The sequence below is a fragment of the Abramis brama genome (assembly GCF_963993115.1).
Source record: "Abramis brama genome assembly, chromosome: 18".
In the NCBI taxonomy this organism is placed as follows: domain Eukaryota; kingdom Metazoa; phylum Chordata; class Actinopteri; order Cypriniformes; family Leuciscidae; genus Abramis; species Abramis brama.
The window spans coordinates 28,982,369-29,001,989 of record NC_139980.1 but is presented as its reverse complement, the minus strand read 5'-3'; the positions used below and the strand labels follow the sequence as shown (position 1 = coordinate 29,001,989).

At 39.2% G+C, this 19,621-nt stretch overlaps 1 protein-coding gene across 1 annotated transcript; it reads left to right on the top strand.

The window, feature by feature from the left end:
- The first annotated feature begins 10,001 nt into the window (after positions 1-10,001).
- nus1 (NUS1 dehydrodolichyl diphosphate synthase subunit) lies at positions 10,002-18,962 on the top strand. The gene is made up of 5 exons (XM_084091167.1): positions 10,002-10,527; positions 11,600-11,731; positions 13,142-13,294; positions 14,771-14,870; positions 17,876-18,962. Exons 1-5 carry the CDS (start codon positions 10,179-10,181, stop codon positions 17,964-17,966), a joined length of 825 nt encoding a protein of 274 aa, XP_083947293.1. The 5' UTR covers positions 10,002-10,178; the 3' UTR covers positions 17,967-18,962.
- The last annotated feature ends 659 nt before the right edge of the window (positions 18,963-19,621 follow it).

The following is a 19,621-nucleotide window of genomic DNA, read 5'->3' as shown; positions in this document are numbered from 1 at the left end:
AGCCGGCAGACGTGTATAACTTCAGAAATCACTTAGATGAAATATGTCGAGTAATTATATGTCCACCCTGCCTTCCATAGAGCGTGAACGATACATTTATAAACTTAATTTGGGCAACTTAAAACCATGACCCTACCAGCGTCAAATTGGTCTAACAACCCCACCCAGTGGTCTTACCCGGACATTTACTCGTACCTCATCGAGTCACCAGGTAGCCAGTGAATGATTTTACTTCGGTTTTAAGAAGTAAACATCTTTAAATGTATAATATTATGTCTTTATATTTAGAGTAGCTACTGAGTGCACTTTTCTGTCCAGCCATACAACTAGCCTGATTTAGCTTTCGATAGCATCATCGGTAATTCATGATATTTCCATAACAGCAAGATATTGATGATGATGGCAGGCAGAGATGGGCATAAATACATGGAAATGTATTTAAAATAAAATAAAAATACAAAATACTGTGTGGAAAAATTTAATTAAATACAAATACATAATAGGGTGTGAAAAAAAAAAGTTTAAATACAAATTACATGTTTGTAAGGGTTAGTACACGTCCTCAATCCGATACTGTGTATGGCGCTCGCCGGTTTGTTTTCCCCTAAAAGTGGGCGTGAACCTTTTCAGAGACGTTCTATGACGCTACGCCGGTTGTATGTATGCACCAGTCTGCGTACACGTCACACACCAGGATGCGCGCGCGCCCTCAGATCACTTGGACGGACCTGATATTTAGATATACTATTCTTCAATAAATATATTTGTTTGACAGGGAAGCTGTGCGCAAACAGGAATATATATTATTTTTCAAAAATAGAAAAAAAGCACTCCAGAAAAAAGGGCACTTTCTCTCCAGTAATAAAAAGGGCAGGTGCTCAAGCCCCCTTTGATGTCTATGTGTGCACGTGCCTGATGGGAATCGTTTAAGTGATTTCAAGGTTACCTACATTCGAAATGAGTTGTTAGAAGTGAGTCATTTAAGTGGAGTGAGTTTATGAAGTGAATCATTTGGATCGAACTAGAGTCATCTATATCCAGTGTTGTCTGTAAATAAGTTTGTGCCCTATACTGACATTCATTTTGGGAAACACTTTTGAGGTGTTAAAAGAGGCTTGTTTTGAAAGTGTTAACTATTTGAAGATCTTTCAAGAAAACAAAATCTCAAAACTGTTTATTTTATTTTATTTTATTTTTTGTTACTTTTTGGTATTTGATGCTATTGAAACAGATCCTTCCAACAGAAATATAATTTACAAAGAGAAGGAAAATAAATGACCAGTTGATCAAATTAAGACATTTGACAGTTATTTTTGAACTTACCTTGGGGTAGGGGCGTCTCACTTACACTATTAGGATTAGGTGGGTGGGGATGTGAATTTCAATTTATTTTTCACCACATACACTTCAGGAAGCCACCGTGTCGACATACTCACCTGAAGCCTACGCTACCTATTCCTGTAGTATAAAATAGTGTAAGAGAAAACATATACATAACATATTGCATATTGAGGCTCAAAGCACTGGAGCGGGGACTAAGATCCTTTCGCTTTTAAGTCTTCCAAGGTAGTGTTTTAATTTTCCCCTACGAGGCGAGACTTACAGTCCCGTTACATATATATATATATACATAAAGAAAAGTAGTACACACATCTTTGCTGAAATGTATTGTCCTGTTGTTGTTAACAATATGGTTCATTTGCTCTGCCTTTAGGATTGCAAGTGTCCTGGGACAGGAGAGGGTGTGAGTGGGAAACCCACTGCTGCAACTTGGCCCTGGTTTGTCCTCATGGATGAGATGTTGGGACAGAGGCATTGCACCAACCCCCCTGTCCTCATCGCCTCAATCCCTGAGGACACACCAGGGCCGAGTTCAGCAGTGGGTGCCCATGGTGAGGAGGAGCCAGGGGCAGCAGCACCAGCACCACCAGTAGCACCAGCAGGAGCACCAGCACGAAGGCGGCGAGACAGGACGAGTTTTTGGACTTGATCAGAGAAGAAATGCAACTACAGAGGGAGGCAGAGGCGAGGAGTGCACAGGAAAGAAGGGAGAGGATGGACAGGCTGTTTTCTCTTCTTGAGAGAATGATTGAAAATATATATATATTTTCTACATATTCTTGTTTAACTTTTTTCACTTTTATTTTTTAAAAGAAAAATTATGTACATTTATTTTTATGCAACTTTAATTGTGTAAATAAAAGAGAATGAATTGTTCTGGACATTGTTTATTTTTGTAATGACAGTAATACTTTCTGCATGAAACAAATTCTATACCTTTTTATTTTTTCAAATAAAATTGGTAAATGAAAATCATTTGTTCTTTAGGCTACATTAAAGTACTTTTTCCAACTATTTACAAAATACGTTAAACATATCAAAATCAACATAAACATTTAATTTTACAATACATAAAATAAGAAAAAAATGATGTAGACTCTATTGAGCTGAGCTGCTGGACCGGGATGGGCTGCCCCTGGTAAGGCCTCCTGCTGGTGGGACATCATCTGGGATGGTCTCCAGAGTGTTAAAGTGCATATTTCCACTATCCACTAAGTTGTCTACCAACAGGTTTGCAGGGCTGATTCAATCGACGGCTTTCTGAAAAAAGTACTTTTAATAACTACTGCATTTATATTAGGCTACTACTGCATTACTGCGTAGGCTATGTTGCATTTTACTTCTGTATATTTTCAATATACAGTAATATCTGGTTGTTACATTATATACTTTTGTGTAGTGTAATGTAATCACATTGTGATGTGAGGGAAAAAGGTACTTCAGGTTACTTCACATTTGTAAGTGAATACTTAACGAAATATGCAGTTCCGAAAATTAAAGTAACAAAATGTAGGCTTATTGTCACAATATTAACAAATTGTTGCTAACTACAGCAGCGTCCCATATCAAAGGGCGCATCTGACGCGCTCGGACCGGTCTAGCCTACGAAGGATTGTTCTTGTCGCCTGGCAACCGTGACAGCTGCAGATGACGAGCGCGAGAAATACTGGACTTTTTATATTAAATTGGGTTTTGTATTCAAACAGGGCTAAACCGAAAATACATGATCCGGCAGCGCCGGGGCACAGGGGCGTTTCTAGGTTTTAAAAACATCAGGGGCTGAGCCTGAAACATCAGGGGCTGGGGTGGGTAATAAGATAACATGATTCGATACAGAGAATAATGTATATTTTAGGCCTATATATGCAGGGGGGCAGACTGGTTAAAAAATTCAGTCCTGGCACTGTTGCCACACCAGCCCATATTACCACACAGACACACACATTAAAATGTAAAATTTGGATTTCTCGGACTATACATATGTGCATTTTAAGGTGTTTGAAGGCCAACATTTTTTGATAACAATAGCTTTAAAAGCATGTCAGTGGGCAGTATACATCAATTATTTGTCAAGCAGATTCTTAAACATGAGAATGAGGATAAATGTTGAAATGAATGATCCACACTAGAAAATGGAAATGCAAAATGTTTCTGCTTATAGTTGACAATACACAATCACATATTCCAAACAGGAATGGCCTTAAATGAGAAATCTTTCAAGGATTATTTTGCATAGATGTAAACTTTTTAGCATTAAAGTTTGGTTTCACCAACTTGTTTCTTTCTTGAGTTAATCAATGTTTTTGGCACTATTAAATCAGTTAAATTAAATTTCAATTGTTCACTCATAAAGACAGTCACTTGTCACCACCTACTGGCTTAATGATGCAAGTTGCGCAAACACAGACAAGCGGAGTGATACAAACTGTGAAAAGACTAATGCTGGTGAAATATTCGAACACATTCGAGGACCTTATATATAGGCTACATATCAGAGTTAAATAGGAATACATTGTAATAATGTTAATCAAGCAGACTAAATCACACGACTGCGCAGCAATATTTAAGCTCATTATACAAATGAAATAATACAGATCTAGACAAATTGGGCTGCTTATAGTTAAAAGAATGTCATGAACGATCATTTAGGCTAGATGTAGACCTATTTTTCACATTTTTGGTCACAAAATATTTAGTCAGTTTTGATGACTTTGCAATATTGATAAAATATTAGAATATTAATAATGAAAAATAAGTAGGGCTACGGCAAAATGTGTAACAGTTATGTAGCCTACAAAGGAATACAAAAGCCCCGACATAGAGTTTTGACGCAGCTTTAATCTCCCTTTTGGTTATTTCAATACTTAGGCTAATTGACGACAGAACACGACGTTACATGCTAGTAGTTTATTTTGCGTGATACAGGGCGCGCCGCATTTGCGCGTGATTGAAGAGTGCGCGCCGCGAGCAAACGGCTGACACGAGAGTAAGTTATTTTTTCTGAGTTTTACTGACATACAGCCTGACAACATCTGGTCTGACAGAAGACTGTGCGGCGGTGCTGACTGCGTCTTTTTTTTTTTTTTTTTTTTTTTTTTTTGCTGTGAGATTGTTTGCTGTTGCGCGCAAATCCTGGAGATGAACTTGGATAGCTAAATCGCTCACGTGGTGCGTCTCTGTGTGAGAGTAACCATAGTAACTTTGATCTGCTTTTTTAATCGTCTTTAATACATGATTGATTCCGAAGGATAGATTAAAAGACCCGGTCGATTTTTTTAAATAAATACAAAATTATAAAAAAAATAATAATAATTATTCATAAATTCAATTTTTTTAGATCCGGGGCTATAAAAAAAACATCCGGGGCTGGAGCCCCGGATGCCCATGTCTAACGACGTGCCTGCCGGGGCACACCATGACCTCCAGTAAAATATAAAACATAAAAATGACAATAGCCAATTCTGGCTCCATAGCTGTTTACTCAGTTATCAAAATGAATGATCAGGATAGCAGCTGTCCTCTCGCACCGTTGCTTGGCGCCAGGAGCGGTGATCGGGAACACCTGGTTGCACAATTAGGAAATCCTAGGAAGGCTACATGGTGCGTCCTTCAGAGGACGCATAGGCTGCATCCTTGAAGTCTGCGTCCTTCGAAGGATGCAGCCTTCAACATTGGGACACAGCTAGCGAATGTCTATTATTCACCACACCGGCACACGCACCACTCGGCGGAAAAGGGAGAGAAAGAAAAAAAGAGACTGCGCCGCACGCTGTGTGTACCTTTGTCTTTCGTAAAAAAATGAGTAATTTATACATTTTTTAACATCATTTATTCATGACTAACGGAGGCTAGAGGCCACTTGGAAGTTGGAACAAAGAAATAAAATAAGTCCTCCAGAGAACAGCCTCGGTAAAGCCTACGTATTATTTTTTTAATTATATCTTTGTGGATTTGCTTGTTCACGTGACAATTCACGGCACTTAATGTCTCCTCTGTAGCGGTTACATATAAAAAACGGTGTTATCCATCACCACAGATCGTCCGAAAACACAAATCACCCCTCGGCCCACCGTCTAATGGTTTTTAAGAAATGGAAAGCTAAACACTCCATCAATTAGAGTTAGAAGAACTGTGGCCAAACATATAACATGCTAGAAACAAAATAATCACTGCAATAATGATCCAATCAATGACTCTTTAAACTATTTAAATCCAAACAGTGACTTTTTTAATTTATTTTTTGGCAGGACAGTGTATTTTACCAGAAGAAGAAAAAGTGATAGGCTATGTACATTTTTGTGAATTGTATATGCAGTTCCGACTATGACCACCAGGGGACACACACTCACCATAATCCAAAGCTTCTGTGGAAAAGCTGTCTAAAGTTTGGGTAGTTCATTTTCTTCCGTCTTTAAAGCAAAATGCAAAGCTACACTTACACAACAGGCAGAGGAAGACCTAAACGTTTGCCGTGTCAGTCTCACTCTCTGCTCTGCCAGTAAATGCAAAGGAGGAGCACAAAAAAGTGTCAGAGGCTTCTTTCAGAGGCTTCCCTGCAAACAAGCCAGCACTGGCCCTTTACGGGCCCACTTAGGGCTAGCCTAAGGGCCCCCAGCGGGCTGCCAGCGCAGGGCCCATGAGAATTTGCTCATTGGCAAAACGTTGACCCCTTAGCGCTGGCCCTGCACGGGCAGCCCTCACTTAGCCCCCAGGAAGCCCTCACTAAGCCTGCACTATTAATCTACAACAATAAATCTGTTTCACTATAAATACTTTTCAGCTACTATAATTTATTCTATACATCTGAAATGGATGCAGTCACCACTAACTAATGTCTGTATTGTAAAAAATAATAAAAAATGTACAGTAGTCAAAGGGATTTCAAATCAATGTATTTATTAATTACAAAATATAAAACATTCAATTCAGGTTAATAAAGCTAATTTAACACTCTGAAAGGGACTAAAAATTCTCTATACAAATATAAAATAATTAAAATAAACATAAAAAATACTGGTAACACTTTATAATAACATTCGATGAACTAATCATTTACAAAACATTCATAAATGATTAGCAAGTGGTATACTAACATTTTATGTATGTTTTGTAAATTCCATTACAAGTCATTTACAAGTGATTAGTAAATGATTAACTAATTATTTACGAAACATGACTATGCGTTCATAAACGATTAAAAAGTGATATGTTAATTATTGTATGTATGTTTTGTAGATTCAGTTATAAGTCATTTACATTTGATTAGTTAATGATTGACAAAACATGAATATGCGTTTCATAAATGTTTAATAAATTATGTTATTTTTTTTGTATGTATGTAGCAATTAGAGGGTGCAGAAAGTGTTGTAAATGCCTTGTATACACATACAGATCATTTGTAACAGGTAAGTAAGTGTTCAACACAATGTGTAAATGCATGAATAAATCATTTACAACACTTTCTGCATCCCCTAATCTAAAGTGTAAACTATTCATCACTTGTAAATGTGTTACACATCATTCATAGATTACCACTTCAAGACTCAATAAGGCATAAGATCAACTAATCTTATCTACGAATGATGTGTAACACATTTTCCAAGTGATGAATAGTGTACACTTTAGATTAGGGGATGCAGAGAGTGTTGTAAATTATTTATTCATGCGTTAACACATCATCTAAAACAGGTGTTGAACACTGTAGTGTGTACTGCAGTGTAAGTGCTGACTGGTGAGGGTATAGACAGCTGTCTTCTGTAGTGTGTAGTGTAGTGTGCACTGCAGTATATTCTCTGACACACATGGAGTCTTTAACCACTGTGCACCTGATGTGAGCAAAACATACAAAAAAAGTAACAATTTATTAATGGAGGGTGGCTCGCTGGTGGAGGCGAGGTGGCTCGCTGGTGGAGGGTTGCTCGCTGGTGCAAGGTGGCTCGCTGGTGGAGGCGAGGTGGCTCGCTGGTGGAGGGTTGCTCGCTGGTGCAAGGTGGCTCGCTGGTGGAGGGTGGCTAGCTGGTGCAAGGTGGCTTGCAGGAGGAGGGTGGCTTGCTGGAGGAGGGTTGCTCGCTGGTGGAGGGTGGCTCGCTGGAGGAGGGTTGCTCGCTGGTGGAGGGTGGCTCGCTGGTGCAAGGTGGCTTGCTGGAGGAGGGTGGCTTACTGGTGGAGGGTGGCTTGCTGGAGGAGGGTTGCTCGCTGGTGGAGGGTGGCTTGCTGGAGGAGGGTTGCTCGCTGGTGGAGGGTGGCTCGCTGGTGGAGGGTGGCTCGCTGGAGGAGGGTTGCTCGCTGGTGGAGGGTGGCTCGCTGGAGGAGGGTGGCTCGCTGGTGGAGGGTGGCTCGCTGGTGCAAGGTGGCTTGCTGGTGCAAGGTGGCTCGCTGGTGGAGGGTGGCTCGCTGGTGCAGGGTGGCTTGCTGGTGGAGGGTGGCTCACTGGTGCAAGGTGGCTCGCTGGTGGAGGGTTGCTCGCTGGTGGAGGGTGGCTCGCTGAAGGAGGGTGGCTCGCTGGTGGAGGGTGGCTCGCTGGTGCAAGGTGGCTCGCTGGTGCAAGGTGGCTCGCTGGTGGAGGGTGGCTCGCTGGTGCAGGGTGGCTTGCTGGTGGAGGGTGGCTCACTGGTGCAAGGTGGCTCGCTGGTGCAAGGTGGCTCGCTGGTGGAGGGTGGCTCGCTGGTGCAAGGTGGCTCGCTGGTGGAGGGTGGCTCGCTGGTGGAGGGTGGCTCGCTGGTGGAGGGTGGCTCGCTGGTGCAAGGTGGCTCGCTGGTGGAGGGTGGCTCGCTGGTTCAAGGTGGCTCACTGGTGCAGGGTGGCTCGCTGGTGGAGGGTGGCTCGCTGGTGGAGGGTGGCTCACTGGTGCAAGGTGGCTCGCTGGTGGAGGGTGGCTCGCTGGTGGAGGGTGGCTCACTGGTGCAAGGTGGCTCGCTGGTGGAGGGTGGCTCGCTGGTGGAGGGTGGCTCACTGGTGCAAGGTGGCTCGCTGGTGGAGGGTGGCTCGCTGGTGGAGGGTGGCTCGCTGGTGGAGGGTGGCTCGCTGGTGGAGGGTGGCTCGCTGGTGGAGGGTGGCTCGCTGGTGCAAGGTGGCTCGCTGGTGGAGGGTGGCTCGCTGGTTCAAGGTGGCTCACTGGTGCAGGGTGGCTCGCTGGTGGAGGGTGGCTCGCTGGTGGAGGGTGGCTCGCTGGTGGAGGGTGGCTCACTGGTGCAAGGTGGCTCGCTGGTGGAGGGTGGCTCGCTGGTGGAGGGTGAAATCAAATTAAATCAACAGTGCTTTATTTTTTTCAGCTACCTTAGGTGTATTTAACAGTAGCATTCAAGTACAAAATTAAATTAACAAATGTAACAATAAAACACTAGACTTCACTGTATAAATTATACAGATTCTTAATAAAGCTACTGTGTTAAAGTTCTTATAGTTTTATTATATTAGGGATAGTTAACTGTTACCCCAAAAAATCTGTTATCATTTACTCTCTCAAATTGTTTTAAACCCTATTTTCTTCTGTTGAAAAAAGTTATTTTGAAGAATGTGGGTAACCAGACAGTTGCTGGTCCACAGTGACTAGTATTATGTTTTTTCTACATTGGAAGTCAATGGGGACCAGCAACTGTTTGGTTACCCACATTCTTCAAAATATCTTATTTTGTGTTCTGCACAATAAAGAAATTAATACAGGTTTGAAACAACATTACAGTGAGTAAATAATGACATTTGACATTTTTGGGTGAACTATCCCTTTAAGGACAAGCGGCAGCATGTTTAATATTAGGATACTGTCATTTTAAGACCTGTATGCTGCTCTATACAGCCACGCATCCAGTTCTCTCTCAAATGTTTTCTGCTAAAATGGCGTTTTTCGGGGACTAAAATAGGCCAAGGCTTTTCCGCATATATAACCATCAAGGCCAATCAGCTTTCAGTATCACAAATGCGTCATCCAACTGGTTAGTAGTAGTGGTGAAGAAATCCAAATTATTGTTGAATTCTCTATTAAAATTGTTCACAATTGCTACCCAGTTAACTATAAACTTGCTAAATTTGCTCTGCAAGTGAACGTCGTCTTGTGGTGCCATCTTATTTTTTTTTATATATAATATTCATTATCAATGTCAGTGGTCTGGTCACGTCAAATTGTTACTTTGGTTTCACTTTATTTTGGTCTCTTTAAAAAACAGCCTAAGCAAATATTATATTTGTTTATTTTTCTGATTCATCACATTACAATAAAATCAACTGTATTTAGATGGGAAAATATGATCCTCATCTGTTTCATTTCATTACCCTCCAGATTTGCTTGAAAAAAAAACAGAACCATTAAAGCTATTTTTGTATAATATTATTTATTATAATATTGAAAGTATTGATTTTAGAAATATCTTATTACGTGTACACAACATATTGTGCTTTTTTATATCCACAAATCTAATGACTAGGCAATTTTAAATCCTATTAAAATAATAGGATTTACACATATCCATTCCATTTGCTGGTCCAGCAACCAATCGCATTGCATCTCGCGTAATGCTAAATCAGTGTTGATCTGAAACCAGCCGTTAAGAGTTCTTTTCTTTCCTTAACACTTGCCAGGCTAATGTCATAACTGATCCCAGACCAGTGGTTAGAATGACGTCAGTCGTCCAATCAGAGAGCTCCATGTCACACAGCAGCAGGTTCAGAGTGGAAAGGTTGGCAGGAAGAAGAAATGGCAGCCGGCGCGCTGCGGCGTTGGCAGTGACCAAAATGGCAAATTTCTCGATAGACCATCGCTCACACGTACACATATTACTTTAATATGAGGAGTATATTTTAAAATCTGATAGATTTTCAACTAGGAACGTGTTTAAAGACGCATGGCTTTACTGTATGAGATGGTGTGGCGGTTTTTGCACGCGCTGCTCTATATTCAGCGCGCGCTGCTAGCCTGGTTCCGAGTCCACATCTGGAGATGGAAACGGGCTGTGGTGGGGTTATTACTGCCCCTTGCCCTCGGCTTTCATAATCAGAGAAAGGCTGGAGCAATTGGCAAACGGTCTAGCCGCCGGGTTCGCTGGGGAGCCGAAGGCAGGACGTTAGAAAAGCTGCCCATTCACGTGGGGTTATTGATCACTGAGGAGGAGATCCACTATACTGACATTGCCAATCTAGTGGTCTGGTGCATGGCAGTGGGCATCTCATATGTCAGTGTGTATGATAATCAAGGTAAGACTCATCGAAGTTCGCATTGAATAAAGGGAAGTGAATTGCTGTCACATGCATCCAGTCACCTGCTGTTTCTTCAACACTCATGATGATGACTTGAGCAAAGACTTCAATTGACACATTTAACGTATTAGTGATGAACTTTGTGTTCAGATGTGATTGCATTAATGCAGAAGTTTCACTTTTTATGCCTTATGTTGAAGTCAAATAGTATGGTTATTGTTGAATGGTTTCGTTTTTATGACATGCTTTAACTAAAAATCTGACTTTATAATACCATTATTTGCGTTAATAAGTTTCTTTGAATCCTTTTAGGAGGTTTTGAATTAATGCATATTACTCAACTTTTATTCTCATCTTTACAAAGTTACAATGTGTCTGGTCTATTTCAAAACATTCTCTTTCAGCTCAGTATTTCTCAATGAAGCTAGGGAAGTATGTGATATGATTAATTTCTTATGACCTGAGACATATATTTTATGACTGCTAAAAGTGTGGCAAGGGTGAACCGAGATCTGAATCACATTGTTAATAATGATTCTCAATTTAAAGGTCATAATTACCTTCTTGTTCATTTATGCCACCGTGGAGTGGACCAAGAAACCAAGTAGCCAGTGTTTCTCAACTAGTTTTGCTTCTTTTCTCCCCCCTTGTAAAATGTAAAAATCCTATTAATTTTGCTTTATTGATTTGAATGTTCTTTAATTTCAGTTCATTATTTAGCTTGGATTATTCCCTGTCAGAACATACCTGCGTCCCACCAGTTGAAAGCCACTGATCTAAACTCTTATTGTCAATAGTGATTCATTTAAAAGACCAGCAAATTTAATTCACTCATGTAATGTTCCTCAATTGTCGAGTCTAAATTCATCTTCTGAAAGTGTGATGTTGCTGACAATATATTTAGGTGACTCCAGCATCTGTTATTATATCAGTGACTTCACAGCATGTTTTTTTATAGTAGTTTCTAACTCATGGATGAAGAACATGGAGAGTTTCTCTCTGAAACTGTATTGTTTATGGGACTGGGATATCTTTAGGCCATCATCTCTTTGTCACCCTTGTTTCATAGGTGTCTTCAAGAGGAATAACTCCAGACTCATGGAGGAGATCCTGAAAAAGCAGCAGGAGCTTTTGGGAATGGACAGCTCCAAATACTCAGTGGAGTTTTTGAAGAACGGTACAGATAAACAAGAGCATCAAGGTGAGGTTCAAAATCTGAGAAAATTACTGTTGCTTTTTTTCGAGACACCCACTGTGGGTGGACGCCAGTACAAACCGGTTGGATCAGAAGATTTCGTCTAGGATGACTGCCGGTTTTGTTCCTTTATGTTCCTCTGTGACATCATGTGAATCATAATGATTAGTTGTGTTATCTGTATTCATGCCTTGGGTTAGGAAACACAGCAGGTTAATTCACCACAGGCTTTGTGGAAAAATGCAGACACTTTTATGCAGTTTTTATCCGGAAGATTCATTGTTGCCAAACTCTGTAGGTCAGGAAATTTGTTTTACTTTTCCCAAATGTGCCTTAAGCAAGTCATCTTTTGAAGACTATGGAACCTAATCCAGAGCGAGACGTGGATACATGGGAAAACCCACTTTGCTTATTGTTTCACACCTAGGCAATATATTTTTTAGAGCTCAACTATAAGGACTTTTTTCTGCAGACCCAGTAGGACCAGTAGTTCAGATTTTGCCTTGAAAACATGTTTATACCGTTCAAAAGTTTGGGTCAGTACGATTTATTAAATTGTATTTTTAGGAAGAAATGAGTACTTCTAATTCAGCTAGGATGTATTAAATTGATCAAACCTGACTTAGTTATTACAGCTACCTTATTTTGTAAAAAAAAATGCTGCTCTTTTGAACTTTATATTCATCAAAAATTCTGAATATTTAGCAGCACAACTGTGTTAAGCATTGATCATATTAATAAATGTTTCTTGAGTACCAAATCAGCATATTAGAATGATTTCTAAAGGATCCTGTGACATTGAAGACTGGACTGAGTGATGAGAGTAATGGCTTCTGGTAGTTCAGCTTTGCCATCACAGAAAAAAGTATATACTAAAATATAATACTATATGTAATAATATTTCACAGTATTACTGTTTTTACGGTATTTTTGATCAAATAATAACACAGCCTTGTTGAGCCTGAAGAGACTTCTTTCAAAAACATAAAAAATCTTACTGACCCCAAACTTTTAAATTATATTGTATTTTATATTCTTTCTATTTATTTACCTTTTAGCTTTTCTTTGAACCTCTGTCATCTGCATGATCACCAAGGCTTTATGTACATGTACTAAATACTGCTCTGACTCTAGTTCAAAATCTGTGACTGATCATTTTATCCCTCACTTTTTCCATCTTCAACGACATATAAAAATATCGTTGTAACTTTGTATGGGCTTGTTCGCAAGATGTGAGATAATTGCTGTTTTTAGCTCAGTCTCATCACACGTCTGTCTTTAACAGGTAGACTGTGACTTTTAGTCATTTTCTCAATTTCCAAATGAAATAATGACCATCCATCACCTGGGTCTTTTTAAATGTTTTGTCCACACTTTACTTAATAAACTATTTTTTTTTCTGTCTGTCTTTTATAGTTTTATCTTGTCAGTCAGTGGTAAAGGTCTTATCTCCAGACGATGGGCGGCTCAGTATCGTCCAGGCAGCCCAGCAGCTCTGTAGGGCCGTCGAGCAGAAGGAAAGGACATCCAAAGACATTGATGTCAATGTGCTGGACTCATTACTCAGAGGTGAGTAGCAAACTAGCAGTTAAATATGAGCATTTAGTCCTGTAATTTTATTCCATTCAAAAAAACAAACAAACATTAAGACTTATCTACAGTTATAAGCAAATGGGCCGATTCCGATAACTGTTGCCAATTGTTTTCCTTTAAGTAAATGTATTTGTTGTTTATCTGCTCTGTTACAGGCCAAGCTGGCCTTAACAAAAAATAAAACAATAATAATAATAATAATAATAATGCTGTAGCCATTTGAAATTAGAGGTAACCATTGCATTTTATCATGATCCAAACAAAGATGCTGATCACGTGCTGATCGCGTGAGGGAAGTGCATGTACTTCTCTTTGCGCAGCTCAAACAGACAGTCTTTTGATAAGGACACAAAGCCTTATCTCGCTTTTGATTTTTGTTTGTTTGACAGCAATGGCACAAAACGCGACAGTACAGACCTTTTGTGTTATTATGAGAAGTTGAAATATATTTTCAGGCAGCCGCAGTCTACTTAATGAATGGGAAGCACTGAAATCTAGTTGTGGTGGTCAATGTTGATATTGTGGTGGGCTGCCACAAATAAATCGATGTATGGGAAACACTGAATATATATCTGGAGCATGATGACGTCAGATTCACAATGAAACTCAGGCCATCAGATTAATTGTAACGTAGAAACATGCATATTCTGTAAAGCTGCTTTGAAACGATATGTATTGTGAAAAGCACTATACAAATAAATATGAATTGAATGATGGCAAATATTTATATCACAGATATCACTGCTCTGTTATTGCAGCTCGCTGCACTCATCATTAGGGTTGAAAATATTTAGGCACCTCACCATCCAATCCAATTCTGGGAGTTACGATCGGATTCCAAAACAGCTCTTGATCTACAGTTTTTCTTGTAAATTATTTAGTTTACTGGCTTAAAAAAAAAAATTTACAAATAAGTTTAAGATTCAATTACTCAAGTAGTCATAGGTAGCTACGTTTTAACATAAGTAAAAATTAAATCAAAACAATTGTATGTTATAGAATATTCATATAGTTTCAAAACATACAAGCAAATACTAAAGAGGAACAACGAAACATATTATCAGCAATAAACAGAGTGCCTTCAATAGCTGAACATTTTCCAGTCGAGAGCAATGAGTGATTTTTCTAATAGGCTGCATTCATGCTGATGTACAGCTCTGTTTTGACACATCAGATATTTGCCCTGTCTGTCTAATTCCTTAAGACATAACTGTGTTTACAGTAATTTTGCATCATAAAAGCATTTTGAAATGCATGTGCATTTGACCGGTTACGCGGGGTCGCATGCAGCACAGCCACTTTTCACGAGCAGAACCTTTTGTCTGCTGTTTCTATGGTCTCTAAGATCATCTCAGTTACCAAAAGAGCCTGTATTGTTCTCGGTATTCATCTTCAGGCTCACCCTCAAAGAGCTGTTTTTCGTCCCACTGATGCATGTTTTTTCCCATGCAGAGTCGGAAAACATACCTGACCCAGACCTGGTGCTGAAGTTTGGCCCTGTGGAAAGCACACTTGGTTTTCTTCCCTGGCACATCAGACTAACAGAGATTATGTGAGTATGTTTATGCATCAATGTATTTGAGCAAGCACAAACTGTGCAGAGTAGACTTTAAAATCTCGAATTCAAAATTGAATTTAAACCTAGAAATAAACAGTCAATTTAGGATTTTGAAAAACATACAACAAAGAAATATTAAACATTTTTGTGAGAGGGATATTGTGGGATCAGTAGCTTGGACATAGTTCACATGTTCTGCATGAGTGCGTATGGTGGCATTTTGCCTGGAGAGTTCACTTAAATCCTTTTTAGAGATTATTAGCACAGATTAACAGCTAAACCTGTCTACACTGGCACACTTATCTCTGGAAGCTTTCCAAGCGTGTGATGACGTGTACAGCTCTGTGAGATCACTGCACACATAGACTTGCACTGCATTGCATCATTAGCATTGTCACTGTACTTTCCCCTGTATCTGACGTGCTTCATCTTAAACTAGTTTAAAGGGATAGTTCGCCCAAAACTGATATTTAACCCATGATTTACTCACCCTCAAGCCGTTCGAGATGCATATGACAATCTTTTTTCAGACGAACTCATTTTGAGTTATTTTAGAAAATGTCTTAGATCTTTCAGTGGTTATAATGTGAACCTATGGGGTCCACCTCCTTCAAGTCCCAAAATGTGCATGCATCCTTCACAAAAGTAATCCATCCGGCTCCAGGGGGATAAATGAAGGCCTTCTGAAGGTAATCCGTGCGGTTTTGTCGTAAAAATATACATATTTAAAACTTTATAAATGAAAATAACTTGAGGGTGAGTAAATCATGGGTTAAATATCATTTTTGGGCGAACTATCCCTTTAAACAGCAGTTTTTGTCTAATTAATATGCATGGAGTTTTTGCCACATCAGATTGTCAATGTAGACTGCGCTTTAACGAATGATTGCATTTTTTGATTTGTGAGTTAATTTCAGAAAATGTTGTAAATAAGTGTTCCATTTAATTTCAGTAGGTCTGTTTACATTAGAGATGCACCGATTGATCGGCTGGTGACCGGAATTGGCCGATTTTCACGTGATCGGCCGTGACCGGCGGCCGGTCAGTCTGACAAATGCCGATTTTATGCCGGTCAAATGCACTCGGGCGCCGCATGATTAACATCGCGCAACATCAGCATCACACGTGCACACGGTACACACATGTAGAAAACCTCGTGAATTACGTCCGTTCAGACCGCAAGCGCGTATTTTTTTTCGGCGTGCATGTTAATCAATGAGTGCATTCACAACGGGAGCAGGAGCAGCGCGTGAGCGTCAAGCAGGAGCGTCGCGAGCAGTGAAGCGCGTGTTTCGGCGCCGAGTCCATTTGCTGCACTGCTCACGCTCAATTAAAGGGAAAGCACACTTTTGATGGACAAAATAGCCTAAATAGGGTTTCACCAAAAAAGTGCCCAAAATGCACAGACTTTGCCTGTTTTAACAAGAACTAGAGTAGGCTATGTCAGAAAAGAAAACGAAGACTAATATTTATAGAAAATGTACCCATTTAAACTTGTTTTATTATTCAGTTTGTACAAGTGATTGCTGTGTGTGTGTGCTTTGAGAAATATCTTTATACTGCAAGGCTATATTATTTTATTTTTTATTTATATATTATTTTATTGCCATTCCCTGTTTTCATACAGACGTTTAGTTTGTTAAATACATATATAAAAAAATATTGGATATTGAATGTGAAAAGGAAATGGTTCTTCCATAACACTGCACTTTAGATGTGTGTGAACTATGCAAATTGTAAAATGTTCTATTACAGAAAAGATATAAAATAAATATTTGTGTGTGCTGTAAAGTGGTTAGAAAAAATGAAATCGGAATCGGCTAAAATCGGTATCGGCAGGTCAAACTTAATGAAAAATCGGAAATCGGAATCGGCCCAGAAAATTGTAATCGGTGCATCTCTAGTTTACATGTTTGTTTTTATTAAATTATAATGCATTATTGCATGTATTATGTCAATGTTAAATTACATTATTTTATATTAAAAAAGATACTTTTGAAAAAAGTCTGAATCAGGCTAATGAAAATAATGGTGAATTTGCACTGTTCAAGACTGTTATTTTTGTTTCACTAGAGGGCAGTGTTTCACTGTGCTTTTTTTTTTTCTTTTTTTTTTTTTCTTTTTTCTTACTGCATTATTAGCAAACTTGATCATCTGTTTAGTTTCCTTTCCTTGTGTCATGACTGATTCAGTCTTGGACGGTGTTTGTTTGGTGCCTGATAACACATCTGTAGACTGTTAATCTGTCAGCTGTTGCACAAAAAAAAAATGTTTTTGATTTTATCAAAAGTTTAAGTGATTACACGAAATTGATTTACAATTATGCATCTACATTTCAGGTTTATAATTAGCTAGATTTTGATTATCAGCTCCCCGAGGAAACGGATATAGTCCAACCACGTCTGATCATTTAATGTGTACATCTGGAAATAACTGAAATTGTGTAATTTACTTACATTACCGTAGAAAGGTTTGGGTTTTAAATATAGCAAGTAATAGAAATAGAAATGTACGTTATACTTTTTTCTTTTTTCTTTTTTTTTCATATAAATGCTGTTTGATGTTTTCAACATTGATCATAATAATAAATGTTTCTTGAGCTGTAAATCAGCATATAAGAATGATTTCTGAAGGATCATGTGACACTGAAGACTTAGGAGTAATGATGCTGAAAATTCAGCTTTGATATCACAGGAACAAAATACATTTTAAAACATATTAAAATAGAAAACATATTTTACTATAATTACTATTTTATTGTATTTTTGATCAAATAAATTCGTCCTTGATGAGAATTCTTTCAAAAACATTAAAAAAACAACAACAAAAAACGCACAGAACCCAAACTTATGAATGAGTTGAGTACATAAGATTCATATATAAATATGTTTTTGTCATATGTCATATATAAATTTGATTTGGGGCCATTTATTTATTTTACTGGTGTGTTGCTGAAGGATTTATTTCTCTCTCCATTTTTCTGTCCTCTCCACCTGTAGCTCAATGCCGTCCCACATAGACGCCTCTTACGACGACCTACTCGGTGCTCTGCAGTGCTATGCGGTGTGTGAGCAGCGGCTGGGCAAGTGAGGAACAGAACTGGGACTGGGTCCGCAGAGAAGGAACTGGACGAGCGAGAGGGGATGGAGGGGGTCCATCCCTCTCTTCATGTTTACAGTACAAGCACTGGAGCCTAAGCGCCAGCAACACGCTACTGCTGCTCTTCTCCGTCTGGATCATCTCTGCTCCTCTCCGTCAAGCCCTGCTGGGCGTCTCTCTGTGTGTGTGTGTGTGTGTGTGTGTGTGTTTTTTGGATGTGTGAGTCTCCGTGAGTAACTTCGCGCAGAAACGTTCCTTGGCCGTATCTCTGGACACAGTCGAATGATGACAGTCTGCGCCAGTGCACTGAACTCAACAGAAGTCGCATACAGTCATCCGTCTTTCATTGCGTGACTTTTGAGCCCTTGGAGAGGGAAGCAGAATAACGTACTCTTGGTGAACTATACGATTAAATGCACTTCTAGTTGCACAGCTGCTTTCAGACAGTGAAAACGTGCGAGGGTTTTCTATTCGACGAATCTTCTGCATGCTTAATCTGTCATATCGCAACTCCATGAAGGCTTTCCAAGTGCGCTGTAAAGGGTTGTGTGTTTGTAATTGTGTTGTTTGAATGTGCGTGAGCATGCCACAAATGACACTAATTAGCATCAAACCCCGAAGTTTGTAATTTCAAGTGCGTAAATTGATTGCTCTTCATTGTCAACCCCTGAAAGCTCTCGTTGTTTGTGATGGCTTGTGGCGCTAATTGTTTTTATTTGATTTTACTTTTTAATCAGTAAATATTGTTTCATTTAAAATTCTGTTGTTTTCTCAGTCAAGATCTCTGTGGATCAGAAATGTTTCATATTAATATTTTGTGAGATCCGTGATAATTATTATTTTTTTTTCATAAAATGCCACAGACTTTTCATCATGCAAGGCCCCTATGAAGAAGTCTTAAATGTGTAATTCACAGGTTGCCATTGGAAGGGTTTGTTTGCTAGTGTCCAGCGTGAATGTACAATAAACGTTACTGATATCCTTTAACCGTAGTTGTACTGAGAGTGGCATTGATTCTTCTGCAGTGGAGTCGACGTGAAAAGAGGAATGGTTTTCTGTTGCGGTTTCCTGCTTCTGACTGGTGTGCATATTTTTCTCTTAACTTGAATTTCATCTGACAGTTCTTCATCTGGCTGGTACTTTTATCCACAGTGACTTGCATTCAGGCTATATGTTTTATCACTATGCTCCCTGGGAATTGAGCTCATGACATTGGCATTTCGAGCCACATGCTCTACCAGTCACAGGAACTCTAGTACTCTATAGTAATTCAGCTTTTTGTTCATATTGTTCACATACAATCCTGTTCAAATGTTTGGGGTCGATAAATACAGTAAAAACTGTGATATTGCTAATAATGTTACAATTTAAAATAACTATTTTCTGGTTTAATGTTTTAAAATGTAATTTATTCCTGTGATGGAAAAGCTGAATTTTCAGCATCATTACTCCAGTCTTCAGTGTCACATGATCATTCAGAAATCATTTTAATTTGCTGCTCAAGAAACATTTCTTATCAATGATACATACATACATGCATGCATGCATACATATACATACAATGATACACTATTTTTTGAGAAAAGAATAGCATTTATTTTAAGTGGAAATCTTAAACGCCTCCATGTCCAAAAATGCAGCTTCTG